The sequence below is a fragment of the Micropterus salmoides genome, unplaced genomic scaffold, assembly GCF_014851395.1.
Source record: "Micropterus salmoides isolate LMB-PRFRI ecotype aquatic unplaced genomic scaffold, ASM1485139v1 Ms_hic_scaffold_17, whole genome shotgun sequence".
Classification (NCBI taxonomy): domain Eukaryota; kingdom Metazoa; phylum Chordata; class Actinopteri; order Centrarchiformes; family Centrarchidae; genus Micropterus; species Micropterus salmoides.
The window spans coordinates 31,969,905-31,994,021 of NW_024040817.1; the positions used below are offsets into that span (position 1 = coordinate 31,969,905).

At 43.1% G+C, this 24,117-nt stretch overlaps 1 protein-coding gene across 2 annotated transcripts in view; it reads left to right on the forward strand.

Annotated features, from left to right (window-relative positions):
* arhgef1a (Rho guanine nucleotide exchange factor (GEF) 1a) overlaps window positions 1-24,117 on the forward strand; it is a 51,587-nt gene that overhangs the window by 4,472 nt on the left and 22,998 nt on the right. The window contains exons 2-10 of one of the 2 annotated variants that reach the window (XM_038725041.1): window positions 8,856-9,018; window positions 13,331-13,398; window positions 18,763-18,826; window positions 19,065-19,197; window positions 21,331-21,440; window positions 21,707-21,850; window positions 22,108-22,358; window positions 22,776-22,901; window positions 23,440-23,557. In XM_038725041.1, coding sequence (XP_038580969.1) covers window positions 8,856-9,018; window positions 13,331-13,398; window positions 18,763-18,826; window positions 19,065-19,197; window positions 21,331-21,440; window positions 21,707-21,850; window positions 22,108-22,358; window positions 22,776-22,901; window positions 23,440-23,557 — 1,177 coding nt within the window. The remainder of the gene's footprint in view (window positions 1-8,855; window positions 9,019-13,330; window positions 13,399-18,762; window positions 18,827-19,064; window positions 19,198-21,330; window positions 21,441-21,706; window positions 21,851-22,107; window positions 22,359-22,775; window positions 22,902-23,439; window positions 23,558-24,117) is intronic. The other variant, XM_038725042.1, reaches the window with a different exon arrangement.

Below are 24,117 nucleotides of genomic sequence, written 5' to 3' on the forward strand. Positions count from 1 at the left end.
TTATTGGCTCATTCAAAGAACTTAACTCTTATTAACTCTTTTATAAGCAGTTTAATGCATATATGAAGGTATTGGGAAAATATAAGAGAAGTTATGGAAAAAGGGCTAACAATTTAGAATCTTACAGAGAACTTTTACTATAGTTTTCTCTTTACTATTGTGCTCATATTATGTTATTACAGGTCATACCTGTAATAATGACCTACTGAGAAATAACCTGGACCTATCAATGAAGATGGAGTGATGATGTCACTTATTAATTCCAATGTGGTTTTGTTTCATAATTTCTTAATACCAACAAACAAACAAACTACATTGCCCTTTCTAATTATGGTGTACAACGACTGTGTACATCTGTATGTTTACTTCAGAGCAAATGTTCAAGGGACATTGTGTTCTCATGGATACTGTCGGCTTCTCTCAGCCATCACTGTCCTATCGGGTTTTGGACAATGTAAGCAAAGAGGACGGCGCAAGAGTCGTGACTGTTGTCGCCATTCTGGGAGCCAATGGGAAGGCAGTGATTCAGGTACTCACTTTCAGCCGACAAAGAAGTGTTCGGAGCAGGTAAGGTAGTTAGCTTGTTAACTTCCATTAATACAGATTGTATATCAGTCACTTTTATTATATTTTTGTGTGTATGCCAGAAATGTGTAATAACATTAATGTAAAGACATGTATATCATAAGTTGGTAACAATAAGTTAGCCAGGTCAGCCAACATTATATTACCAAAAGTTTTCTAAAACAGCAACACAGTGCTAAAGAACAAGATATCTTCTATTTTTACCAGGAAAACTTAGTGATACCTAAGCCAGTCGTCCACCAATAAAAAGTGTTGTTGAATCACTGAAGAGGCATGATGTGGACAAGACCACCTTTGTCCATAGAAGCATCATTGCAGAGTTACATAAAGCCCCCGACATACTTGCTTTTTGGCAATGCGGAGGCGTAGACAGGCGTCGGCGACAAACAGTATCGTTCACATACTTGCCTGCATACTTTTCGTGTAACTGAAGGATAAAACATGATTCCACTAGAGGGCAGATCAGGGCCGGATCATCCCTCGCCGACACCGGATTATCTTCCTTGACAATCTCCATATTTGCACAACATAAACAAACCAAACATAGCAAACCTCAAGCAACTGTCAGTGGAAACCAGAGTCACCAACCGAGTAAAAAGTAATAAATCACAGCTAGTAGTGTGTTCGGCCCCCATGTGCCTGTATGCATTCCTGTCAAAATCTGGGTAAGCTCCTGATGAGATGGCGGATGGTGTCCTGGGGGATCTTCTCGTAGACCTGGATCAGGGCATTAGTGAGCTCCTGGACTGTTGCGCTTCTTGGCAACCTTGGAAGCACCTATACATAACATCTCAGAGGATCTCAATTGGATTTAGGTCTGGGAAACATGAGGGCCAGTCAATGGCATCAGTTCCTTCATCATCCAGGAACTGCCTAGACACTCTGGCCACATGAAGCCGGGCATTGTCCTGCATCAGGAGGAACCCAGGGCCCAGTGTACCAGCGTCAGGTCTGACAATGGCTGTGAGGATTTCATACCTAACAGTAGTCCTCCAAGGATATGCCTCCTCAGACCATCACTGACCCAGCACCAAACCGCTCATGCTGAATGATGTTGCAGGCAGCATAACGTTCACAACGGCGTCTCCAGACTCTTTCACATCTGTCACATGTGCTCAGTGTGAATCTGCTCTATTCTGTGAAGAGAACTGTGGCAGACCTGCTAATTCTGGAGTTCTCTGGCGAATGCCAATTGAGCTGCATGGTGCTGGGCTATGAGCACAGATCCCACAAGAGGACGTTGGGCCCTCATGCCACCCACATGGAGTCAGTTTCTGACAGTTTGGACAGAAACATGCACACCAGTAGTTGGCTGGAGCTCATTTTGTAGGGATCTGGCCGTGCTCGTCTTGTTCCTCCTCACATAAAGGAGCAAATACTGGTCCTGCTGCTGGGTTCTATAGTCCCGTCCAGCTCTCCTCATGAGTCCTAGTATCTCCTTCATGCTCTTGAGACTGTGCTGGGAGATACAGCAAACCTACTTGCGACAGCACACATGGATGTGCCATCCTGGAGGAGCTGGAATACCTGTGCAACCTGAATGTGCTGCAGGTACCGCCTCATGCTACCAGTAGTTACAAGGACCGTAGCAAAACGCAAAACTAGAGAACAACATTCTGTTGCCACCACCTGCTAAACCATTCCCTTTTGGAGGTTGTCCTGCTGTTACCACTCCTGTGCACTTGTTGTCACCTTCATTTGCACCAAACAAGTGACAGTGATTCACAATCGTGTATGCTTACTCACTGTATAGATTGATATACCTGAGGTTTAACTGACATGATGTAATGATTAGGGCTGGGCATTGGTACTTGATACCTTTAAGCTATCGACGAAAAGAGTTCAGTACCGAATATCATCAAAACTTCCCCAGTCAAACGAATACTGCATTCCATCCTTTTTGTAACCAGATCAGGCAAAAAAATACTATTTGGTTTTGCTTGGTTTTGCTTGCAGCCAAACATGACTTTTTTACCTGCTTATGTGCCCACATGGCGCTTGAAAGCCTCAGCATTGGTTGCGGTCTCAGGCATGTTCATCGCTGTTGCAAGTTTATCACCACAAATTTGGTTTTCCGTTAGTTTTATCTTCTGATATCCTTTAACACTACTCTGTACAGTTTTATTTGCAATTCACATCCCTTGTCACTGATCGATTGCTGCATTCTATCATATCAGTTCAACACTTTTGTGGTGCAGCAGCGCATCAAGTTGATTTTCCTCACGGAGCCTCCAGCTGCTTCTCAGATGTAGTCGGTGTGATTGGGTGGATGTGCAGGCTTTCCTTTCCTTTCCTTGCTTCTTTACAGTTTTTAGTCTAGCTTGTTTGTTTAAACTGACTCCTTACTCATTTTCTGCTTATTGTCATCTATTTGGAAGGGGTTTGCTACTCACAACTAAAGAAAAAAACAACCACAGAGATCTTTCAATTCAGTTCTTCAAGATTTATTGATCCAAAGTTAACAAAATTATTCTCCGTGGTTGTCTTTCAATAAACAATCCTGAACAAAGATCAAAAACTCAACTTAAATTCCTTTTCCATAACTCACAGTGATCACTAAACTATTTCACTCCTTTCTTATTCAAATACAAAAATCTCCCAAGCTGTCGTCCTTCCTCTGACGATGCTACACATGAGGATGAGCTGATTAGGATGAGGAGCAATCTGATACAATTCCCCCTATTTTTTTTTATAGCAGTTATTTCAAATAATAAAAAAGTTAAAAAAAATAGATTACCTGGCTTGTCCATAACAACAATAAAAATTATAACAATTAACTACTCTGACCTTAATAGGTGGCATTTTACGCAAGGTATTGAATGAAGTACTCTATTGGTATCGGTATTACTTTAAGGGTAATAGTAATGTGTTCTAGATTAACATTAAAACATACAGTAATCATTTTAATCTTAAAACTTAAAACTTAAAAATTGTAATCTAAAGCGTTACACCTGTTTTTTATTTATCTCTTGTCACTGTCAGAACTATATGTGTGGCATTGTCAGTTTTATGTCGGTCAGGAAAGCTAAACTTAAATTACCCAGGGTGCTCTGCTGCCCGTTAGGAATCAATCTAGGTTATTGGACCATTTCCATCCTCACAGCAGTTTACAGCTCTCCTCAAAGTGGAACACCTAACACACAAATGGCAAATGCACACATATAGTACACACCTATGTGTAATAACAACAAAAATACATTTTATTATACATTATTATTTAAACACACTACACAGAAAAAATAAAAAAATTACTTTAATGGCATGTTAAAGTCTGTGAGGGGCTTGGTCTAAAATGAAGCAGAGATGCACTTTCAGTAAGGTGAGTTTTGACTTTTTAAATATGGAGTCTTGGGAGAGAATTCAAGGGAGTCCTGTCAGCTGATACGTTGGGGGTGGGAAGGCCAATTATTTTTGATGCAGTGTGAGTGACGCAAATTAGTTTGTTGAGAACAGTAGAGGAGAATGGGTTGGAGTATGCTGGAGGTAAGTGTTAGTTGGAGGTAGTTGTTAGTGCACCATTGTGTGAGGTGGGAGATGGAGTCTTGGTAGGCTAAGGCAGAATTATTGTCATTGAGGAGTGCAAATACGGCATTGTCATCAGAGTATTTGAAGTATGTCGTGACAGGTGAGGGATTTACACAGTTGTTGGAGCAGAGGGTGAATGGGAAGGGGTTGGTGATGATGATTGACTAGTCTGCTGTGCCTACCCTGAATAATTGAGGCCTGTCACTGAGGAAATCCAATGGATGAGGGGTGGTGGGATGTGAAAGTGGTGAAGTTTCCTGATCATCTGATGGCTCTGGGTTGTGTTAAAAGCAGAACTGAAGTATTTGAAAAGGAGTCTGGCATAGTTGCTTGGTGTTTCCACGTGTGGCAGGAGGGAGTGACGGAAGCATGCCACTGTCAAAGGTTACTTTAACTACCATAAGGTTGGTGATGTGGGGTTAAGGGAAGGAGCACAGAGGAAACGTCTTTTCTGTGCTCTGTTTTTTTGTTTTTTTGTTGGAATTCAGTGGAATGTGCTGTTTTGCTAATATGTTTGCTGGTTTTGAGATGAAGCGATGAAGAGATGATATTTAAAATGACAGATAAAACACTTTGCATGTATGATAGAAATTACTCTCAAAGAATGTATTGCTGGAAACTAGATTTAGAGTTTATGGAGGGTTGTGTTTAAATAACTGATCTACTCTTTTGGTTATTAAATATCATGACTGCATAGATTTCACTACTATTGATTGGAGACAGGCCTTTTAATGAGAACTTGTTAGTCATCCTTCATTTTGACACTCCTCCTTTGTTACCCTTTACCCCTGGAACATAGGCTGCAGTGCACAGACTAAGAAGGAACATGTTTGGCAGTGAATACAGTCACAGGAAAAAGTATGTGAACCCTTTGGAATTACTTGTATTTATGCTTAAATTGGTCATAAAATGTGATCTAAACTTTATCTAAGTCACAACAATAGACAAACATAGTCTGCTTAAACTTATGCCACTCAAACAATGATGTGTTTCCATGTTTTTATTGAACATACCATGTAAACCTTTACAGAACATTGTGGGAAAAGTATGAGAACCCTGGATATAATAACTCGTTGAACCTCTCTTGGCGGCAATAACCTCAACCTCCTGTTGCAGGAGGAATTTTGGACCATTCCTCTTTACAAAACTGTTCAGTTCAGCAATATTCTTGGGATGTCTGGTGTGAATTGCTCTCTTGAGGTCATGCCACAGCATCTCAATAGGGTTGAGGTCAGGACTCTGACTGGGCCACTCCAGAAGTTGTATTTTCTTCTGCTGAAGCCATTCTGTTCTTGGTTTACTTCTGTGCTTTGGGTCGTTGTCCTGTTGCATCACCCATCTTCTGTTGAGCTTCAATTAGCGGACAGATGAAACAGAATATTTTGCCAGTAGTGCTGTGGAACATTCAGATGCTCTTTTGCAAACTTCAGACATGCAGCAGTGTTTTTTTTGGACAGCAGTGGCTTCCACCTTTGTGTCCTCCCATGAACTCCATTCTTGTTCAGTGTTTGATGTATTGTAGAGTTGTCAACAGAGATGTTAGCATGTTCCATCCTTCTAAAACTCACTGAGCATTCTGTGCTGTGCTCGTAAAGTCGTCTTTGCAGGATGGCCACTCCTGGGGAGAGTAGCAACACAACAGTACTGAATTTTCTCTATTTATAGACTATTTGTCTTACTGTGGACTGATGAACAACAAGGCATTAGAGATACTTTTTAACCCTGTGGCTGTGTTTGCAAAGTAAGAACAAATTGGACAGGGTTGTTACACTGGGTGACAAAATAATTTGCACTTTATGTCCTCATAAAATTATGTTTTTTTATGGTGATCATGTTTTACGTTATATTATGTATGGTTGTTGACGTTCTATTGATATTAGTTTATGCTCTATGTGTGAAGTTAATTCTCTTGGACAATAAAGGTGTCAGTAATTCATTCAATATTTGCAAAAACATCAAAACCTGTCTTTCTAGTCATGCCAATGTAATATTTCAAACTGCCAATGTCAGACAAACACAACACGTCATCATAATTTTCACTTTCAGTGTTGTAAAACAGAAATGTCTTCCACTTGCTTAAAGTAAGTGGAGGAGGCTACATAAATAACCCTTTCTGAGTTTGAAAGTTCTGTTGTGGGGTAGGAGTTTATAGTCCTATCTCTCAGAGCGATTCCTACGAGTGATTCTGCATAAATATGGGCCCAGAGAGGAGATGGGTCTTATCAGAAATGAATGGGATTGTGTTGATGGCATGGTGGCAAACATGTTAACTGAAAGATCCACAGGTTGAAATACTTGATCTCCCAGAGTGAGGGGAGTTTAAGGGGAAAGTTGAGAGACGTAGAGGATTTGTTCAGAAAGATGACAGGATGGAGTTGCAGATGTGTGAGTGTGACATTTTGGGACATTTTAGGGGTTTCTGGAGTTTGTTATAATGAAAAGGACTGGGATGACCAGAACCAGACTTTATGAGATGAGAGTTACAAGTGTTGTAAGTGTTGTCCCAAGCCTATTAGGATTGGTTACAATAAACAAGATCAAATGCTGATCCTGTAATCCTGTGATAAATAATTTTCACATGATACACTACACTGTGTCTTAAAGGCATAACTGCGACCTGAAGTGTTAATTTATGTTTATTTATTTCTATATTTTTCTACATTTTCTGATATTTATCATCGTTATGTCTTTTTTATTAAAGAATTTGGTGTTATATGTTTGTTTTTATTTTTAGAATTTGATAAAACAGTAATTTGGATAATAGGAAAAATGGAGACTGTCATTCAGGTCATGTAACCTAGACACTACCTATTAAGCAAACGTGTGAGTGCTCTTCCAATTTAACTCACTGGACCTGAAGAAGCCATAGGCGAAACGTGTTGTTAACAATCCCCATCCATCGACTCAACCCTTCCTCCTAGCATTCTTAGTTTTTACTCAGAATTCACCACCACCTCATCCACCAATGACCCATCAGAGCAGACAAGCCTCTCCGACATTTCTATCCACTCTCCACACCCCCAGAGTCAACCTCAAACAAAGCAAAGCAGACCGGCTCGACCTCAGATTATGTTTGTTTGATTGTTTGATTGTGTTTGCTCTATGTCGAACCATGAATTATAGGTGTGGGATGCATGGATACATCTGGAAAGATAATGACTGATAGGCCAGATAGTTATAACAGATGTTGTGTGCCTGTAATCCTCCTTAAAAGTTTGTTTTTTATAGATAATTTTTCAGTAGAATTGTTTTATATGACAGTGTCCAGTTTGTTTAAACACTTGGTAGGATGTATAGATGTCTGACAGAAAATGATGAGACAGAAACATTTAACTGTACTTTAAATGTTATTTCATCTTAAACTTTTACACAATATTAACATAAAATATTTTCCTTTTATTATTTTATCTCAGTCTTAATTCAGAAAATGGGTCTGCCACACAGGACTACACGATAGAAGCTACCTCCCAGAGGGATTACGCTCCCATTTCATTTCGGAATATCATTTAGAGAAAAATGGGTCTACCGTACAGGACTAGAAAACTCATAGAGGAGTTACTCCTTGGTCTAGACTCAGGTGCCACTAAGGGAAATGTTTTACAGAAATTCTCTCTACTTTAAACCGAATAAATATATATGTGAATACAAGTTTCTTTTGTTGTGCACACAAGAGAGAGGGCTCATATGGAAAAATCAGTTAGAGACTGCTCTAATTAAGGTAATTAATTATGTTTGTTTAAACAGACTATGGAAAAGTATCTGTTTTACTACTGCTCAGTCTCACTGCTGCTTTTGATACCACTGACTATAACATTCTCATAGGTAGACTTGAGAACTGGGTTGGACTCTCAGTAACTGTCTGAAAATGGTTCAGTTCATACCATACAGAAAATAATATTTCTAAGAGAATGCCATTACCTGTGGTGTCCCCCAGGGGTTGATTCTTGAGCAGCTCTTCTTTAATTTATACATGCTTCCTCTTTACCAATTCCTACTAGAGTCAGTAAAATTTTACCACAGCTATGCAGATGATACTGATTTACTTGAACTTGTCTCCAAATAAGTGACAAACAACTGTGATTACCTTGACTTATTTTGAAAGTGCCTTGAGCACATCAGTAACTGAATGGGACAAAACTTGCAGTTTAATAACGATTAAACAGTGATTATTTTTTTCGGGAATTGCAGTGAGAGGCTCAGATTGGCTGATTAGAGAGTTCTGAAATCCAAAGAACTAGCGTTTAACCTTGTTTTATTATCTATTGTCTTCTATTTTTCTGAAGTATGTTTGTACATCTGTAAAGCAGTTTGAAAGACCACAGTGTATGAGAGGTGCCCTGCCTTAGCTAGTGAAAAGCAAAAGAAAAGCAAAACTTAAGTAATCTCACATCATTTTAAAACAAAGTCTACGAACATGTCTAGTAATAATTGGTACTCCATACACACACATTACTATCTTGACAGCTCAAGGTGAAAATGACACTAGTATCTGTTGTTATTTGCCCTGACCCTGCAGGTAGTTTGACACCACCGCAGTGTAACAGTAATGCAGTTTCCACGAGAGCCTGCTCCTTTTCATCAGTCTTTAGACACATGCAATAACTTTGATGCTGACAGAGATAAAAGTATGCAGAAGAATGTGTCCATAAGTTCTGCTTTCTCTTAGTAAACTTCAAGACAATGTGATGTGCTTTGTCCCTTTCCAAAATATACTTTATTTCACATTTTGTCTGTTTCTTTTCCAGAATAAAGAGAGAGAGCGTATGAGGGAGCGGGAGAAGGCGGCAAGGGAGAGGGAGGCACGTTACAGCAATGGTCATCTCTTCACCTCCTTGACAGTGTCAGGAACCACGCTCTGTTCAGCATGCAACAAGAGTATTACTGCCAAGGAGGCACTCAGCTGCCCTAGTAAGTAACACAGTTATTGCACTTCTGTATATTCATATATGCTAAGAGGTGGGTAGAGTAGCAAACACAAACTCAGTAAGAGTATGAAGGTATCGTCTCGGGTTACGCATATAACCCTTGTTCCCCGAGAAGGGGAACGAGACACTGCGTCGGTGACGACACTATGGGAACGAGATACTCACTTAGGCCGCGCCGAAACCCCGCTTGCCCCCAACGTGCAGAACCTGAAGGCACGACTGGGAGGGAAGCGCACGGGTGCCGGGTGCAGAAGCAAGGTCCAGACTGTAAAACCGGATAAAAGTGTGAGGGGTGGCCCCAAACTCCAGGCATCGGGGAGAAACCAAAAGTGCCTGGAGATCCCCCACCCTCCTCAGAGAGGTGATAGCGAGGAGAAAGGTCATCTTAAGGGTCAGGTGCTTGGCCTCAGCCGATTCCAGGGGTTTGAAGGGGGCCTCAGCCAGTGCTTCGAGAACCACTGCCAGGTCCCAGGTGGGAACCCTGGAATGAGTCACCGGTCTCATCCTCCGGGCTCCACGGAGGAAGCACACGACCAGTGGAAGCCTCCCCAAGGGCCCATCACTCAGAGGGGTGTGGAATGCTGCAATGGCAGCCACATACACTTTGAGCGTGGACAGGGAGAGGCCAGCAGAGAAACGGTGCTGGAGGAACTCCAGTATCACGATTACCGAGCAGGTAACTGGGTCCACCGCCCATTCTCTGCACCAGGTGGTGAACACATTCCACTTTAGGCCGTACATCCTTCTCGTGGACGGGGCTCTGGAGCTGAGCAGCCCCCTCAGGGACCCATAGCTGCCACAGGGCGGGGTGCGGGTGAAAGATCCGGCCCTCCGCCTGGGACAGCAGGTCTCTCCTATATATAGCGATATTAAATCCGAGAACCACACTCATGCCGGCCAAAACGGGGCTACTAGTAGTAGACTGACGCCGTCCTAGCGGACACGCTCCAAGACCCCCTGGAGCAGAACGACTGGGGGAAACGCATACAGACGCAGACTCAGCCACGTCTGCACCATGGCATCAAGCCCTAACGGGGCTGGGGGCGAGAGGGAGAACCGCAGGGGACAGTGCACCGTCTCTCGGGACGCAAACAAGTCCACGTCTATGGGGCCGAACTCTTCGCATAATAACTCCAATAGTCTCCATTCCCCGGGCCTCAGCCCCTGTCTCGACAGCAGGTCTGCTCCTTGATTCTGGGTCCCAGGGATGTACATCGCTCTGAGGGACAGCAGTCTCTGCTGGGACCACAGGAGGATATGATGTGCCAGTTTGCATAATGGGCGCGAGCGCAGACCCCCCTGGTGATTCAAATAGGCCATCACTGCCGTATTGTCGGTTCTGACAAGGATGTGGCGACCGTCCATGACCGCGCCCCATCCCATGAGTGAGGCGTCTGTCGAAATAATTGTTCAGCGACAGATCGCTCTCAACATGGGACCTTGGGACAGGAACCAAGATTTCCTCCATACAGACAGGGAACGAAGGCACCCGCTCGTAACCTGTATCAGACAGAGCGGATTTCCCCTCGGGGAGAATCCCTTGGATTTTAGCCACCACTGCAGGGCTCTCATGTGCAGTAGCCGGGAAGGTATTATACTGGACGCTGCTGCCAGGAGACGCAACACCCTCTGAAAGTGTTTTACAGTGATGGCGCGGCTTAACTGCACTCCGGTCACTGTGAACAAAATGGACTCGATGCGTGCGGGAGACAGGTGGGCCCACATCGTCATTGAGTCCCACACCACCCCTAGGAACGCAGTCCGTTGGGCGGGTGTCAGCACGCTCTTCTTCGCGTTGAGCCGCAGTCCCAAATGCTGAAGGTGGGTGAGGACGACATCTTGATGCCGAACCGCTAACTCTCGAGACTGGGCCAGTCGTTGATGTAGTTCAGTATGCGGATGCCCTGGAGCCTCAACGGAGCCTGAGCTGCATCCATGCATTTGGTGAACGTGCGGGGAGATAGTGCTAGGCCGAATGGAAGAACTGGTAAGTCGTGCCCCCGAAGGCGAACCTCAGGAACTTGCTGTGAGAGGGACGGATGGAGATGTGGAAATAAGCGTCTTGCAGATCTATTGTGACAAACCAATCCTCGGATTGGATGTGACTGATGATGGCGGGGATGGTAAGCATCCTGAACCTGAATCTCCTCAGAGATTGGTTCAGGGACCGCAGATCCAAAATCGGACGCAATCCTCTGTCCTTCTTAGGAACCAGGAAGTATCGGCTGTAAAAGCCGGCTTCTCTGACCGGTGGGGAAATGAGTTCTATGGCCCCTTTCTTTAGCAGAGAGCGGACTTCCTGTTCCAACACCTGGCTCGGTTCTGCGTGTACTGCAGTCCCGTCCATCCCGCAGAATCTGGGGGGGCGAACCCGGAACTGCAGCCTGTAGCCATCTACTACTGTGCTCAGGACCCACGGGGAAATGTTTGCGAGGCTTCGCCAATCTTCCATGAAATTCGCCAAGGGGACCAGCCCCTCGGTGGGAGAAACTACGCCTGTTGCTGGAGCCACCATGAGAGAGGGGACCTCGATCGGCCTCTCTCAGGGGAAGGGGGGCAGGGAAGGGGAGGAGGCGGGTCCCCCTACTCAAAGTCTCAGGACCTCTTCCCCTGGGCCCGCCGAGACTGAATGACGGTCCTCAGATCCGTCTTCCCGGGGGGCTGTGGGCGAGAGCGCCGTCTTGCGTCCCAGGTTGGTTGAGGGGATCCCATGAAGCGACGCTCTGCTTCTGGCTGCAGCGGTAGGTGCTGGACGAAGGCTGCGTCCGCCTTTCCTGAGCCGTCGCGGTACTGGAGTTTGACCGGCGGGGGTGATATCACTGAAACGCCTCTCCCTGAGTTTTGGCGTGCTGGAATCTGTTGACAACAGCATCCACTGCTTCACCAAACAGGCCAGTAGGCAAGAGGGGCACATCAGCCATCAAGACAGCCATCGTGTGCAGGCTGGCACCAGCTCGACCCGCTGCCATGTAGGCCTTGCCCACCAAATCGGACATCATCCGACACGGCTTGGTGGGGAGCGCCGGAGGGATGAGGAGAGGTTGGGAGAGAGGAAGCTAGCAAGCGCCTCCTCCACTCGTGGCATCGCTCCGTAGCCGTGCTGTCTGATCTCCGTCACGTTGCCGTTGTCCAGCCGGGGGGACGTAGACAGCTGTGCAAAGAAGGGTTTGTTCCACGATCCGGGCCGACGCGGGGGTGGCGCTCGGTGTCGCTCATCTAGTTTGCTGCCCACCGATGGCTGCTGCACCGCCTATGGCCAATCAATGTGCAGCTTGGCCACAGCCCGCGTCACCACTTCTAACTCCTCATATCCTGGCCAGGGCTGATGATGTTCCGGTTCCCTGAAGTCATTCTCCATGCTAAGCACATCTAGCTCCTCAGAGCCAGATCGTGCAAGCCTCTCCGGACTCACCCCTCGAGTGGGAGAAACCGAGAAATGGGCTCCCGATTGGGGACAAGGGGAGGAGGATTCCGCAGACGAGGCCTCAGCCGTTCCGGCACCCTTGGCGATCTCGCGTTGCGATCCCCAGGATCAGAGCCGCTGCGCTGCCTCAGCGACCGCGGGGCCTGTGCCACGGGGGGAGCGCATCCGACCATCCTCTAGAAAAAGAGCCGCTCGAGACCTCAGCACCCTCAAGGGCAGGGCCTTGCAATGGTCGCAGGCAGCCCCCTCGAGAGCTGCCTGAGCGTGCGACATCCCCAGGCATGAGACGTCCATCCCATGGGTATCACCTTCTGTGATGAAACGCTCACATGGAAAGACACACTGTCGGAATTGCTTCGACATGATCTGCTTCGTCTCGACTTCAGGTAGGATGATGGAGCTTCCAAACATAGCCAGAGTGCCTGCTGAATAGAAAGAAGCTAATGTGTCCTATGTGCCGGCGTGCTTATATACCCCCTCTGGTTACGCCGTCACATACTACCATTCTAGTAACACCAATAGGATGGGAGTAGTTTCATTCATAGTTCAGCCCTGCCACGGCCAGAGACGTTCCCATAGTGTCGTCAACGACGCAGTTCGAGTTCCCTCGAAGGGGAACTACTGGAAAAAATGACTGACATGTCTGTGTGTGATCTTTATCTGTCTGCCAAAGCAAATCAGTTTAGAGAGTACACACACATACATTTAATGCTATGTGAAAATTCCCAAGTGAAATTACTTCACAGGTTGCACATCTGAATTCTTGGAATAATAAGTTGCTTCAATGCTGAAACTGAAGAAAGAGAGAACAATATATAACATATTTGTGTTCTTTATGTTTGCTGTTATGTCTTATGTCTATTTTTTCCAGCATGCAATGTCACTATCCACAACCGCTGTCGAGACACTTTGCCAAACTGTGCCAAAATGAAACAGAGGGTAAGACACAGGCTACACCACAAACCACCACAACTTTAAATACTGAAAGATATTATTAATATGTTCAAGATTTCGGTTAAATAAACACTTGCACACACAAACCTAAATGATGTAAGCGAAACGAAAAAGACGTTCATGGCAAAAGAGAAAACCTTTTGGTGCTGCATCTTTAGAGGTGGTATTATGGTTTTTGGCTTTTCCCCTCTCCTTTATTGAGTTATATATCTTTTTTGTGCACGTACTAGGTTTGCAAAGTGAAAAAGCCCAAAGTCAGCCCCAAAGGGAGTTCCCATCTCCCACAGAAAACACTGCTGTGAACTGCCTGAAAACAGCTTGTTTGTAGTCCAGCCTTTACTTCCCTTTCTTGTGATGTCACAAGAAAATACGTGTCATAACACTAGCTACCCTCCAAGCAGTCAATGGACATAAAGTTGTTACTGTGATGTAGAGACAGAGCCCAGTTAAAAATTTATGGATAAAAGAAACTTTTGTTACAGATTAAGAACTCACCACTCTGAAACTCTTGCTCCAGTCCATATTGCCAAGCTGGTCGGCAACATGTAGCCTACAGCTGAATTGAAGCTGTTCACCGTCTTTTCGCTGACCTGCCTTTCTCTGCTTCTGATTGGCTATTACCAGCCTTTCGCTGACCTGCCCTTCTCTGCTTCTGATTGGCTAGTAGTCCTTAACTAGAAATTGCGCATGTGCAACTCCCAACAAAGATCTTTTAGAGACAAGATGTATCTTTCTCAATTTTTTTAGATAAAAAATATGGTGTTTTTTGAAAATTAAACCATGTAAACCTGTTCTGGTACAACCCCTGAATAGGATTTTGAACCTGAAAATGAGCATAAAACCACCTCTTTAAAACATAAAAACTGTACAGATGCTCTCATATACCTCTTTGTAGCACGACCATGCAGTCATCACACAATCTGACATGCTTCAAACAGATATTCTAGTTTGACACAGATTGTGACCAAATGTAAATTAGCAAGAAACTACTGATATACAACACACAAACCTATCTAAAGTATATCAAAGAAAGTAGAAATCATGAGAGAAAAAAAATAAAGCAAGTAGTCACATAAATTACACAGTTTTGAGGGCTACTTACTTCGCATACCATATTTCATGCAGGGCATGCCTGGTAAGTAAAGACCCTTTACCGGTCAGTTTGTAAGCGTCTGGCACACTTTTGGTCACACTTCTGCTGAGACATTGCACATCTACCCTGGTGGAAGCCTGCATTAGTGTTGAAAATTTGAGTTTTATGTGAAAAGAAATATTGTTTAAAGTGTCTCTTAATGATACATTAGTTATAGGATTTAGAAATTATTCATTTGGGCCTGTTTAAAGAAACATGTTATCTGGATATTAGGTTATCAGGTTATCTGGTTATCTGAGGCCCCATCCATACTACTGCGTTTTGGTTTTAAAACGGAGACCTAAAACGGAAAAGTGTAGAAATGCTACCGACCCCGTTTTTCATTTTAAAACTCCGGGTAGTTAGGGTAAAAATGGAGGATTTTTGAAACGATGACGCAGATGCTCACGCTTGGCTGTCTGATTGGGTCTTATAAGTCATGCAAAGCAGAAACACAATGCTACTGACAGAGTTTTTGATTTGGTGTTTCTATTAAAATATTTTGAACCGTGTAAATAACATTTAGGCTATAGCCTACACTTGTACTGTGTAAGTCGCCGTTTACTTTCCAACGACTCCCAGCCGCTGTTAACTCCCGTGTTACATTCAGTAACAGCCCCAGCTCGTTATTGGTCCATGCAAAATAAAATCTGGTGTGGTTCTTTGTCTGTAGTACTTTATTCTTCCCCCAAATCTTCTCTAACTACCGAATAGACCATCTGCTTCATGTTTACACTGGCATGCGCAGGCCCAGTGTACGTGAACGGCCACTCAATGTGAATTTTCAGTCGTTTTAATATAGACGGACATCAACTCTACAACGCAGCTAAAACACAAGACGGAGTCAGAGATCGCATTCGTAACAAATACGGAGTGGTGTGGATAGGGCCTGAGTTATCTAGATAGATTTGCTGTATTAAACCCAGAACTCTTAACGATGGAATATGGCCTGGTCTATAGATCTCCAGGTTTACTATGCAGTTCTCCATATAACATCTGTAAAGGTGGAACCTACTTGGAACGTGCTGTCTGTATCTTCCACATTTGCGACAGTTGGTGCGGAACACCTGTAGACACCATAGGACTGTAAACCCTTTGTACTTTACAATCAGACCTACAGCGTTAACCAGAATTTACAAGTTTACTTACATAATGTACTCAAGAGTTATCATGAGAAAAAACTGTATGTTCAGGTTAGTCTTTTTTTATGATGAAAACTCTCAACAGCCTACATTGTTTTAGTTTTGAATGTATTTTATTACAAATACAAGTCCTGGAATTACACATCATACATGGGATTTGCTCAACAAACCAACAGTTTATTATACCCAAGAAAACTAGATCACAAACAGAAGAGTGTATGGCTCTTCTTAGCTATCCATTCTCCATCCAGCAGACCAAGAGACTGGAACATTAGACAGTCTGACCCTCCTCACGTGATTGGCAAAGCAAGTAAAAGGCCAGGCTCAGTTAACCATGACAATGCAGTCACACACATTTTGTACCATTTTATCTATGACAAGTAACTACACACAATATTTTTTCTCTGTTCTAGCAGCAGTCAGAAGATAGGTAGTTCAATCCTTGTCCCCGGTCTGCATGTCAGAGTGTCCTTGGGCTAGATAGTCTAGAATGGCTAGCATTTAGCAGGGGTGGCATGAGAATACACGTAAGGAAAAAGGCACTGGAAACAATGAGAGGCCGTTTAGGGTGAAAACACACACTGACAATGTGCGCACACACACTGAAACCAGGCACACACCACCAATATGTCCACTCAAACACACACTGAAAGCACTGAAATAGGCCGTATCTGAGTGCGTGTGTATAAAATTATTTCAGTATGCCTGGAAGCTGTAGTGTAACAGGAAGGCTTATTCCTGTCTTTACTTTCAAAATAAAAGCATGGCGAACATGAAGAAACATTGATTTGTGTGCAAGTGATATTCCTTGTAGTGACACATTGTGTATCTAGGCAACTATATGCACAATTAATCATGTGCTCACAGATTTGGGAAAAATATTCAGTTCAACATCCCTAAAACTACAGGGAGAGATTTAATGCATGTCACATTTAATATTTGCTTTTCACCTTCAGATATTTCATATGCTTCATCTCTTTGTCTGCTTATTCACATTTTCACGCTTTGCTTTATGATCTACAATATGCAATGATTTTCTGACCTTAGAAATATGACAGACTTATCATACATGTATTTTTACCGTACCCAAACTGAATACATCTCTCTTTAGCTAGCAGCATCAGTGACTTGAAATAACTACAACAATGAAATAACTTCCGGTCACACTGAAATTACTTCACATGCACAGACTAACACACACACACACACACACACACACACACACACACACACAAGTAGCTTGTATCCCGCACTGTGTGTTGCAGTATTTTAAGGTGTGTGTGTATTTCAAGGTTTTCACCCTAAACAGCGTCCCATAGAAAACGCTCATGAAAACACTAGAGATACAACTGGAGACAAGTTAGCTGAGAGCCAACCACAGGAAGTTAGGAACAATCTGGCATCAAGTAGCAGGAAACCAGGAGTATTTTACCAGAGGGATGAAGAGATGATTGGGATCAGGTGAGAAGCTTTGCCATGTGCACAGAATGAAGCAGAGCCCACAACACACACACAGACACACAAACCCACAGACAAAGGAGGAGGGGAAACAAGAAAAATACATAAACACCAGCGTCACAGCACTGGCGTGCCAGCATCCATGCCACCTCAATGAACACCTGCAGGTGTTCTACTAGTCTTGTCTGGATATTCTAAATTCTTAAATTAAAGGAATCCAGGATTTCTCCTCAGGCCCATAACCCTCCTAGTCCACCAGAAACTGCTATCCCCGGCCCCATCAATGGATGTCCAGTATCTTTCGGACAGTGAAAGCCGGATGGTCATCAGTGACTTAGGGGGGTTCACTCGGAGCTGAGACAAAGCACAGTGCCATCTCCATGTCCTGATTAGCCCCCTCTGTCTGCCCGTTGATCCTGCGAACACTATCCCTAGGAGAAGTTGGAGGTGGCTCCCAAACTCATCTAAACCTGGGATGAAAACTGTCAATATCCAGGTGTTCTGCCATCTGTGATTCTGAAGACCACTTGGGAAGGGGGACAAAATGCATAACCTTAGATAAGCGGTCACTGTGTTACTTTTTGACAGTGGAAGCCCAGTAACAAATTCCACAGTGATATGGGGTCAGGGATGGGTAGCGGCTGCAGGAGCCCAGCTGGAGGCTAATAAGAAGCCTTAGGAAATATCTAAGATAACTTAACCAAAAAAATACTGCACTAAGCACCAAACCAAAATATACAAAAATTAAATAAAGCAATATAAAATTATTGTTTATAATTGACATTGCTTGCCAGAAAAAAGCTTTTACTTTTAAAGGCCTGTTCTTAGTCTTTCACACCCACCCTGGAAATGCTACAGCCAATTCCATTTGTTCTAGTGTAGGCCTACAGCATTCCTGGACCATATTCAGAATCTTATCTGAATACTGTTTGTATATATAAAGTAATTATTATAGGTGATTTTAATGTTTATGTGGATGTTGATAATGATATCATAATACTGGTGGTAGCAGCAAATGTTTCATAGGCTACTACAGAAGTAAAAGTTGAAAATGACTATTGTTTTGTAGATGCATTTTTGATAAACGATACTGGTCAGCGCTAATATCACTGACAACCACTTTCCATTTTCTGTGACAACTTCATAATAAAAGTCAATCCCCCAGCTAAATGCTTTTAATGTGAAATGGGACATGTTCAGTTTGCATTAGCAGTAACTTAATACAGCATTTTATCTGTGAATTCTGCCACAGATGCACAGTTCATAATACTGCAAATATATATATATTGCAATACCTTCATCAGTGGCCATTATGCAGGCCAGATGGGAAGATTTGGTGGGCTGGGTGTGGCCTGCGAGTCGCCAGTTGTGTGGCGATATTAGGTGACACAACCAAATCATAAAATATGATTCTTGTCATTAATACTTGTATTTAATCACCCTGTAATGAGGTACTGCTACAAGTTTTCTGACAAATTACTCAAAAAGTTCACTATGGAAAATAATGAAAATGGCACTGAGCTATTGAATCCATACATTGATTTAACAGTAAGAAACTTTAAAAGTACAATGCTCTTGTGCAATCTACATACTGATTTGTGTCCTTTATTACCACAGCAGCAGAAGACGGCCCTTATGCGGAATAACTCATCCTTGCAGAATGTCAATCTGCGCACAAAAAGTGAGAACTCTTCTTCCACATGTCTCCTAGTTCTCCTTTTGCCATTCCTATTTTTCTGTTCTTCCTCCCTCTCTGCTTGTTAATTCTCCTCTTCCTCAAAATGTTGAACTCTCTTCTTTATCAAACTCTTGTCTCTCTTCTCCCTCATTATGCTCCTCTTCCTCCTTCTACATCTATTTCCATTGTCACTCTCCCTCTTTGGCTTGTTCTCTACCTGCAACATATTTTTATTCTGTAGCTCCAGGAATGCGCGAGCGTCCGAGTTCAGCCATCTACCCTTCCGACAGCTTCCGACAGACCCTGCTGGGATCCCGCCGTGGTCGCTCCGGCCTATCTCTGTCCAAGAGTGTCTCCACCAACAACATTGCAGGGTGAGCTTCACTTTTATTGTCCAGCAGCTACGGTGCTATGTAATGCACACTCCTTAGCTAAAGCACAGGCCGCTAATTCAGTTAAATAAAATATTTATTTAGTGCCAATTCATACAGCAGTTATCTCATTGCAATTTTCATACAGAGCAGGTCTAGACCGTACTCTTTGTAATATTATTTACAGAGACCCAACAATTTCCACTATAAGCACTTGACAACAGTGGCAATAGGCAAATACCTCAAGCCTAACCATGACTCATGGTGGGGGGCCATCTGCCCTGACTGTTTGGGTCAACCAGTTCTCACTCCCAAGCATGGTCAAGACTCCTTGGAGTCAGTGTAACGCACTGAGGAACCACTTAGCGTCATAGTTCAACGCAGTGGGGGAAGCCCTGTGCCGTCATTATTTAACGCTAAAGGTAGGTGTAGGGTATTTAACAGAAAAGTCTGAGTAAGGAGGTGGACGGGGTGGACTGGGTGGGCCAGAAACCGGACTTTTAGTCGGGTAACATTTTTTTGTTTTTATTTAAGTTATTAAGTTAAATAAGTTACACAAGTAAAGTTACTTTACTCACATAAGTTAGTCATGGGGTCTTGACCAAGCATCCATATAGACGAGTTGGGAGTGAGAACGTGTTGGTTGGTATTGGTATGATCTAGCCTTTTATTCACATTTTCATTACAATTCAACTTACAGTGTACAACTGTGTACAGTTAGTCCATTGGGCCTACACAGAAGTATAGCTACATGACCCATATTCAGCGTGATGGGAAAATTTACCATGGAGTCACAAAATAAGTGTCAGCCAGCAGTTTCCCTCACTGGTTTCATAAAAGTGCAATGCAGAAACTTCTCTTCATGTGTGCATTGTGAGCAGTGGATTTATTTAACAATAAAATGTTTGTATTCGACAGATTTTTAAAATGTAGATATGGAGTGTGAATTCATTGCAAAATAATTCCAACTGCCAACTGCTGGTGCTGTTGGCCACCACCCAGCTTTGCTAGGCCTAAAAACAGTCAACTTCCTGTATTGCAAATTTCAGATTTCGCATTACATTAGATCACACTAGATATTGTCAGAGCTTGTGTGACTTGATAGTACAATTTTGAATCTGCATTTCTGTAATAGATATTCCATATTCACTTGCCATATGCTGAACATTTTCTGCTCCTTTATTTTTTATTTTACCTTTATTTTACCAGGAAAGAAATCCATTGAGATTTTTTGTCTCTTTTACAAGGATGTCCTGGCCAAGATAAACTAAATATTGACTCAGAGATACTGTTTGAGGGAGTCAGACACTGCACAAAATATTCACACTCATTATGTAGGAATCACTTGTTCCTTGGGCCACAACCTAACCTGCTAAATTTAATGTAGAACTGTAATTATTTTTTTTAAACCGCTTAAAATAAATACAGGACCAAAAACTTTTGGATAGTTGTTATCATTTTTAGTTTGTAACCTAATAAAATAATATAATATTAATAATAATAATATAATATTGCGATTGTACAATTTTACCAACAAAACATCCATCCATCCATCCATCCATCCATCCATCGTCAAGCGCTTATCCTGCGTACAGGGTCGCGGGGAGCTGGAGCCAATCCCAGCTTACCCTGGACAGGTACCAACCAAACAAGTTATTTAATCAAAATGTTTTGATATTGTGGGGCAATTCACTCACAATTTCCTCCCGCGATTCTGTTTTCAGCCGCAAGTGTACTGGGGAGGCTTGTTGTTAATGAGGAAGCCTATCGCATCTTATAACGCATCTTTCTCAGTGTTTCTCTGCAAAATGCTTAAATGGTTCGCTACTTGGGTGGCCGTTAATGTGCCTGAGCGGCCCGCCCAAGTAAAGCCTATGTGTGGAAAACACTGATGTTATTATCAATCTTTTCGGCCCACCCCAAAGCAAATGGTCCAGCCCCTCTGAGAGAGAGAGAGAGAGAGAGAAGTAGACGGACAGACAAAACAAAAAGCACCATGTGTGTCACATGTCACGGCAGGGGCGCGTGAAACCCTGAGCTTCTGCAGTTTTGTTTTCTGTGACTGTAAGGCCCAATAGGTAGTACACATTTAAATAAATGTGTATGTGTGTATATTTGTCTTTGTGTGTGTCGTAGGACCCTGAATGATGACTCTCCCTTGGGGCTGCGCAGGATCCTGTCCCAGTCTACAGACTCCCTCAGCTTCAGGGCTAGAGCTATGTCAGTGGAGTCTCTCAACGATGATGGTATCAGAACATTTCAACTACATATCAAAGTAAAATGGCTGTCAGTTATTAGTTAGACTTTTGATCCACTGTGTTCCATAAATTTGTTTCTGTTCTCTACACAGACAGAATAATATTAAACATTCACTTTAACATGAGTTTGACTGCAGAAGGGGGTGATTAATTGTAAGTTCAGTTGGACTTGATGGCTTGATCTGCTGAACTTTTGTCTCTTCACATCCTGGTCAGTCTGTGATCTCTTGTGCTGATGGGTTTCTCTTGTGTAGGAGACCTCTACTATACTTCCGTACTGGAGGAGATGGAGTTAGAGGGCCAGGATTTTAAGGCGGACTCGTGGAGCATGGCGGTGGACAGCAGTTACTTGCAGACACACCGCAAAAACATCATCAAGAGGCAGGATGTCATCTATGGTGACAAGAACATCATCCATTTTTCAGCAGTAGATTATTTTTCTTCCCCATAGCACAGACATTCGATGTACTGCTGAATATGCAGGACATAGATTAAATTACTACATAGATACTATTTACTGTAGGTAAACATAATTAAAATGTGATTTAAAAGAATACCAGAAATGCAATTCCTTTTGTTGCATGAACTGTGATTTTGATGTGTGTGTGTGTGTGTGTGTGTGTGTGCGTGTGTGTGTGATGTGTGTCCTTCTCAGAGCTGATTCAGACAGAGGTGCACCACATGCGAACACTGCATATTATGGAAAGGGTGTTCCGACAGGGCATGCTGGAGGAGCTTCAGCTGGATCCCATCACCGTGCATGCCATGTTCCCGTGCCTGGACCAGCTGATCAGGATTCATTCCCATTTCCTGGCACAACTTCTCATGCGGCGCAACAGCAGCCTGCAGCCTGGATCCAACTGCAACTTCACCATTCACAAGCTGGGGGACATACTATTAGAGCAGGTGACTACTGTGTATTCTCACACAGACACACACCAACAGACCAACAGGCTGACACAGTGAAAGAGAACAGGAACTGAAATATAACTTTATTTGGTAATTATCTTAAGTATCTTTATGTTTATATGGTATGCAGATGTGTACATTAAAGACTAGAGTCATGAGTCCAACATGGGTTGGTTATAATGTATTTATTATTATTATTTATTTTTAGCTTCAGCTTTTCAAATTGTATTCACTGATTTGCGTGACACTACTATTGTGATTTTTCCACCACAATAATATCAAATATTTGTTATCATGACAACCTAAATCTGTATTAGCTCAGAGCAGTGCCTCCTTTTCCACAGACAGCATGAGTTCTCTCCCTCTCATGTTCACACACAGACAAAACAACTTGTGCTTGTGCTCTTCTGCCAGTTCTCAGGCCAGTGTGCAGATGACATGCGGAAGACCTACGCTGAATTCTGTAGCCGCCACTTGAAGGCTGTCAAATTGTACAAGGAACTACTGGCCAGAGACAAGAGGTTCCAGTGCTTCATACGGGTGAGAAAATAAATAAATAGAAGGTATATAAATATGATAGACAAATAAACCTTTTTACATGTGCACACACTTGAGAGTGGACATTGTCATAAACTGGCTCAAGAAACGTGTCAAGAAAGGAGTCCAGCCAAGGTAATACGTTTACATGTACAAGAATAATTTATTAAAAGCAGTGCTTAAAGTGGAAAACAAATAAGAAGAGGGTGCTACTCCTGACTAGACAGTGAGTGCAAAAGATTCTGTCTCAGGTGCTGAGCCAGAGCCTTGTGAGGGTAAACCAATAGTGAAGCCCGTTAAAGGGGACAGCACGCATGAAATGGAACATGTAGTAGCCATAACACCCTGCACAAAAGCTATATAGAAGCCAAATTGGCAAGTCTTAAATATTTTAAATCTCTCTTCATTGTTATCTTGCTTTCCAGTCTCTAACTTATCTTTCTGTTAATAAACAGAATCCTCAAAGGTGACTTTCAAACAAAATGAAAAAGAAATGACAGACATAATTTTGCCGTGTGTGTCTCTCTCTGGCTCTGGGCAGCTGATGAGTCGAGGACCCTTGCTGCGCTGCCATGGGGTTCAGGAGTGCATCTTGTTGGTGACTCAGCGGATCTCCAAGTATCCTGTTCTTATCCAGCGCATTCTGGAGAACACTAGCGGTGAATCACCTGTCATAATGGCATTATTAGTCCACTTTATTTCACATGGCCCTGTAGGATTTCACTGCAAAAAAAAGGAAAAGAAAAGAACACATTTGCACATCTAGCACTTACAGGCCTACTTTAATACGACAAAGTAAAGTCAGGCAACAATAGGCATGTGCACAGAAAACATGACCAAACTGGGAAAAATTCAGAAAAGGTTTAATGGTTTTGCAGCCATTCAACCTGCACAAATAAGAGAAAAAGAAACAGTGTACTTCTCAAAGCACCTGAAAAGGGTGAAATGCACCCCTAACTGTGCATCTCGATGCTATTGGCACATATTTCAATGAGGTAATATGCATATATTTGGCGTAAAATTGGGCCCTTTATGTGCAAATAAGCTTCACTGCAAAGAAAGTCCAATTCACAAACACCAGCGCTAATAGTCACAAACAGTTAGAGTGAAATTATTAATGTCTTCAGAGAGTTGGGTGTCTCACCCAGACTTTCCATTGATCAGGGCAGTGGTGATTGTAGCCAGGTGAAGCAATAGCAATCACAATCACAGTGCATCA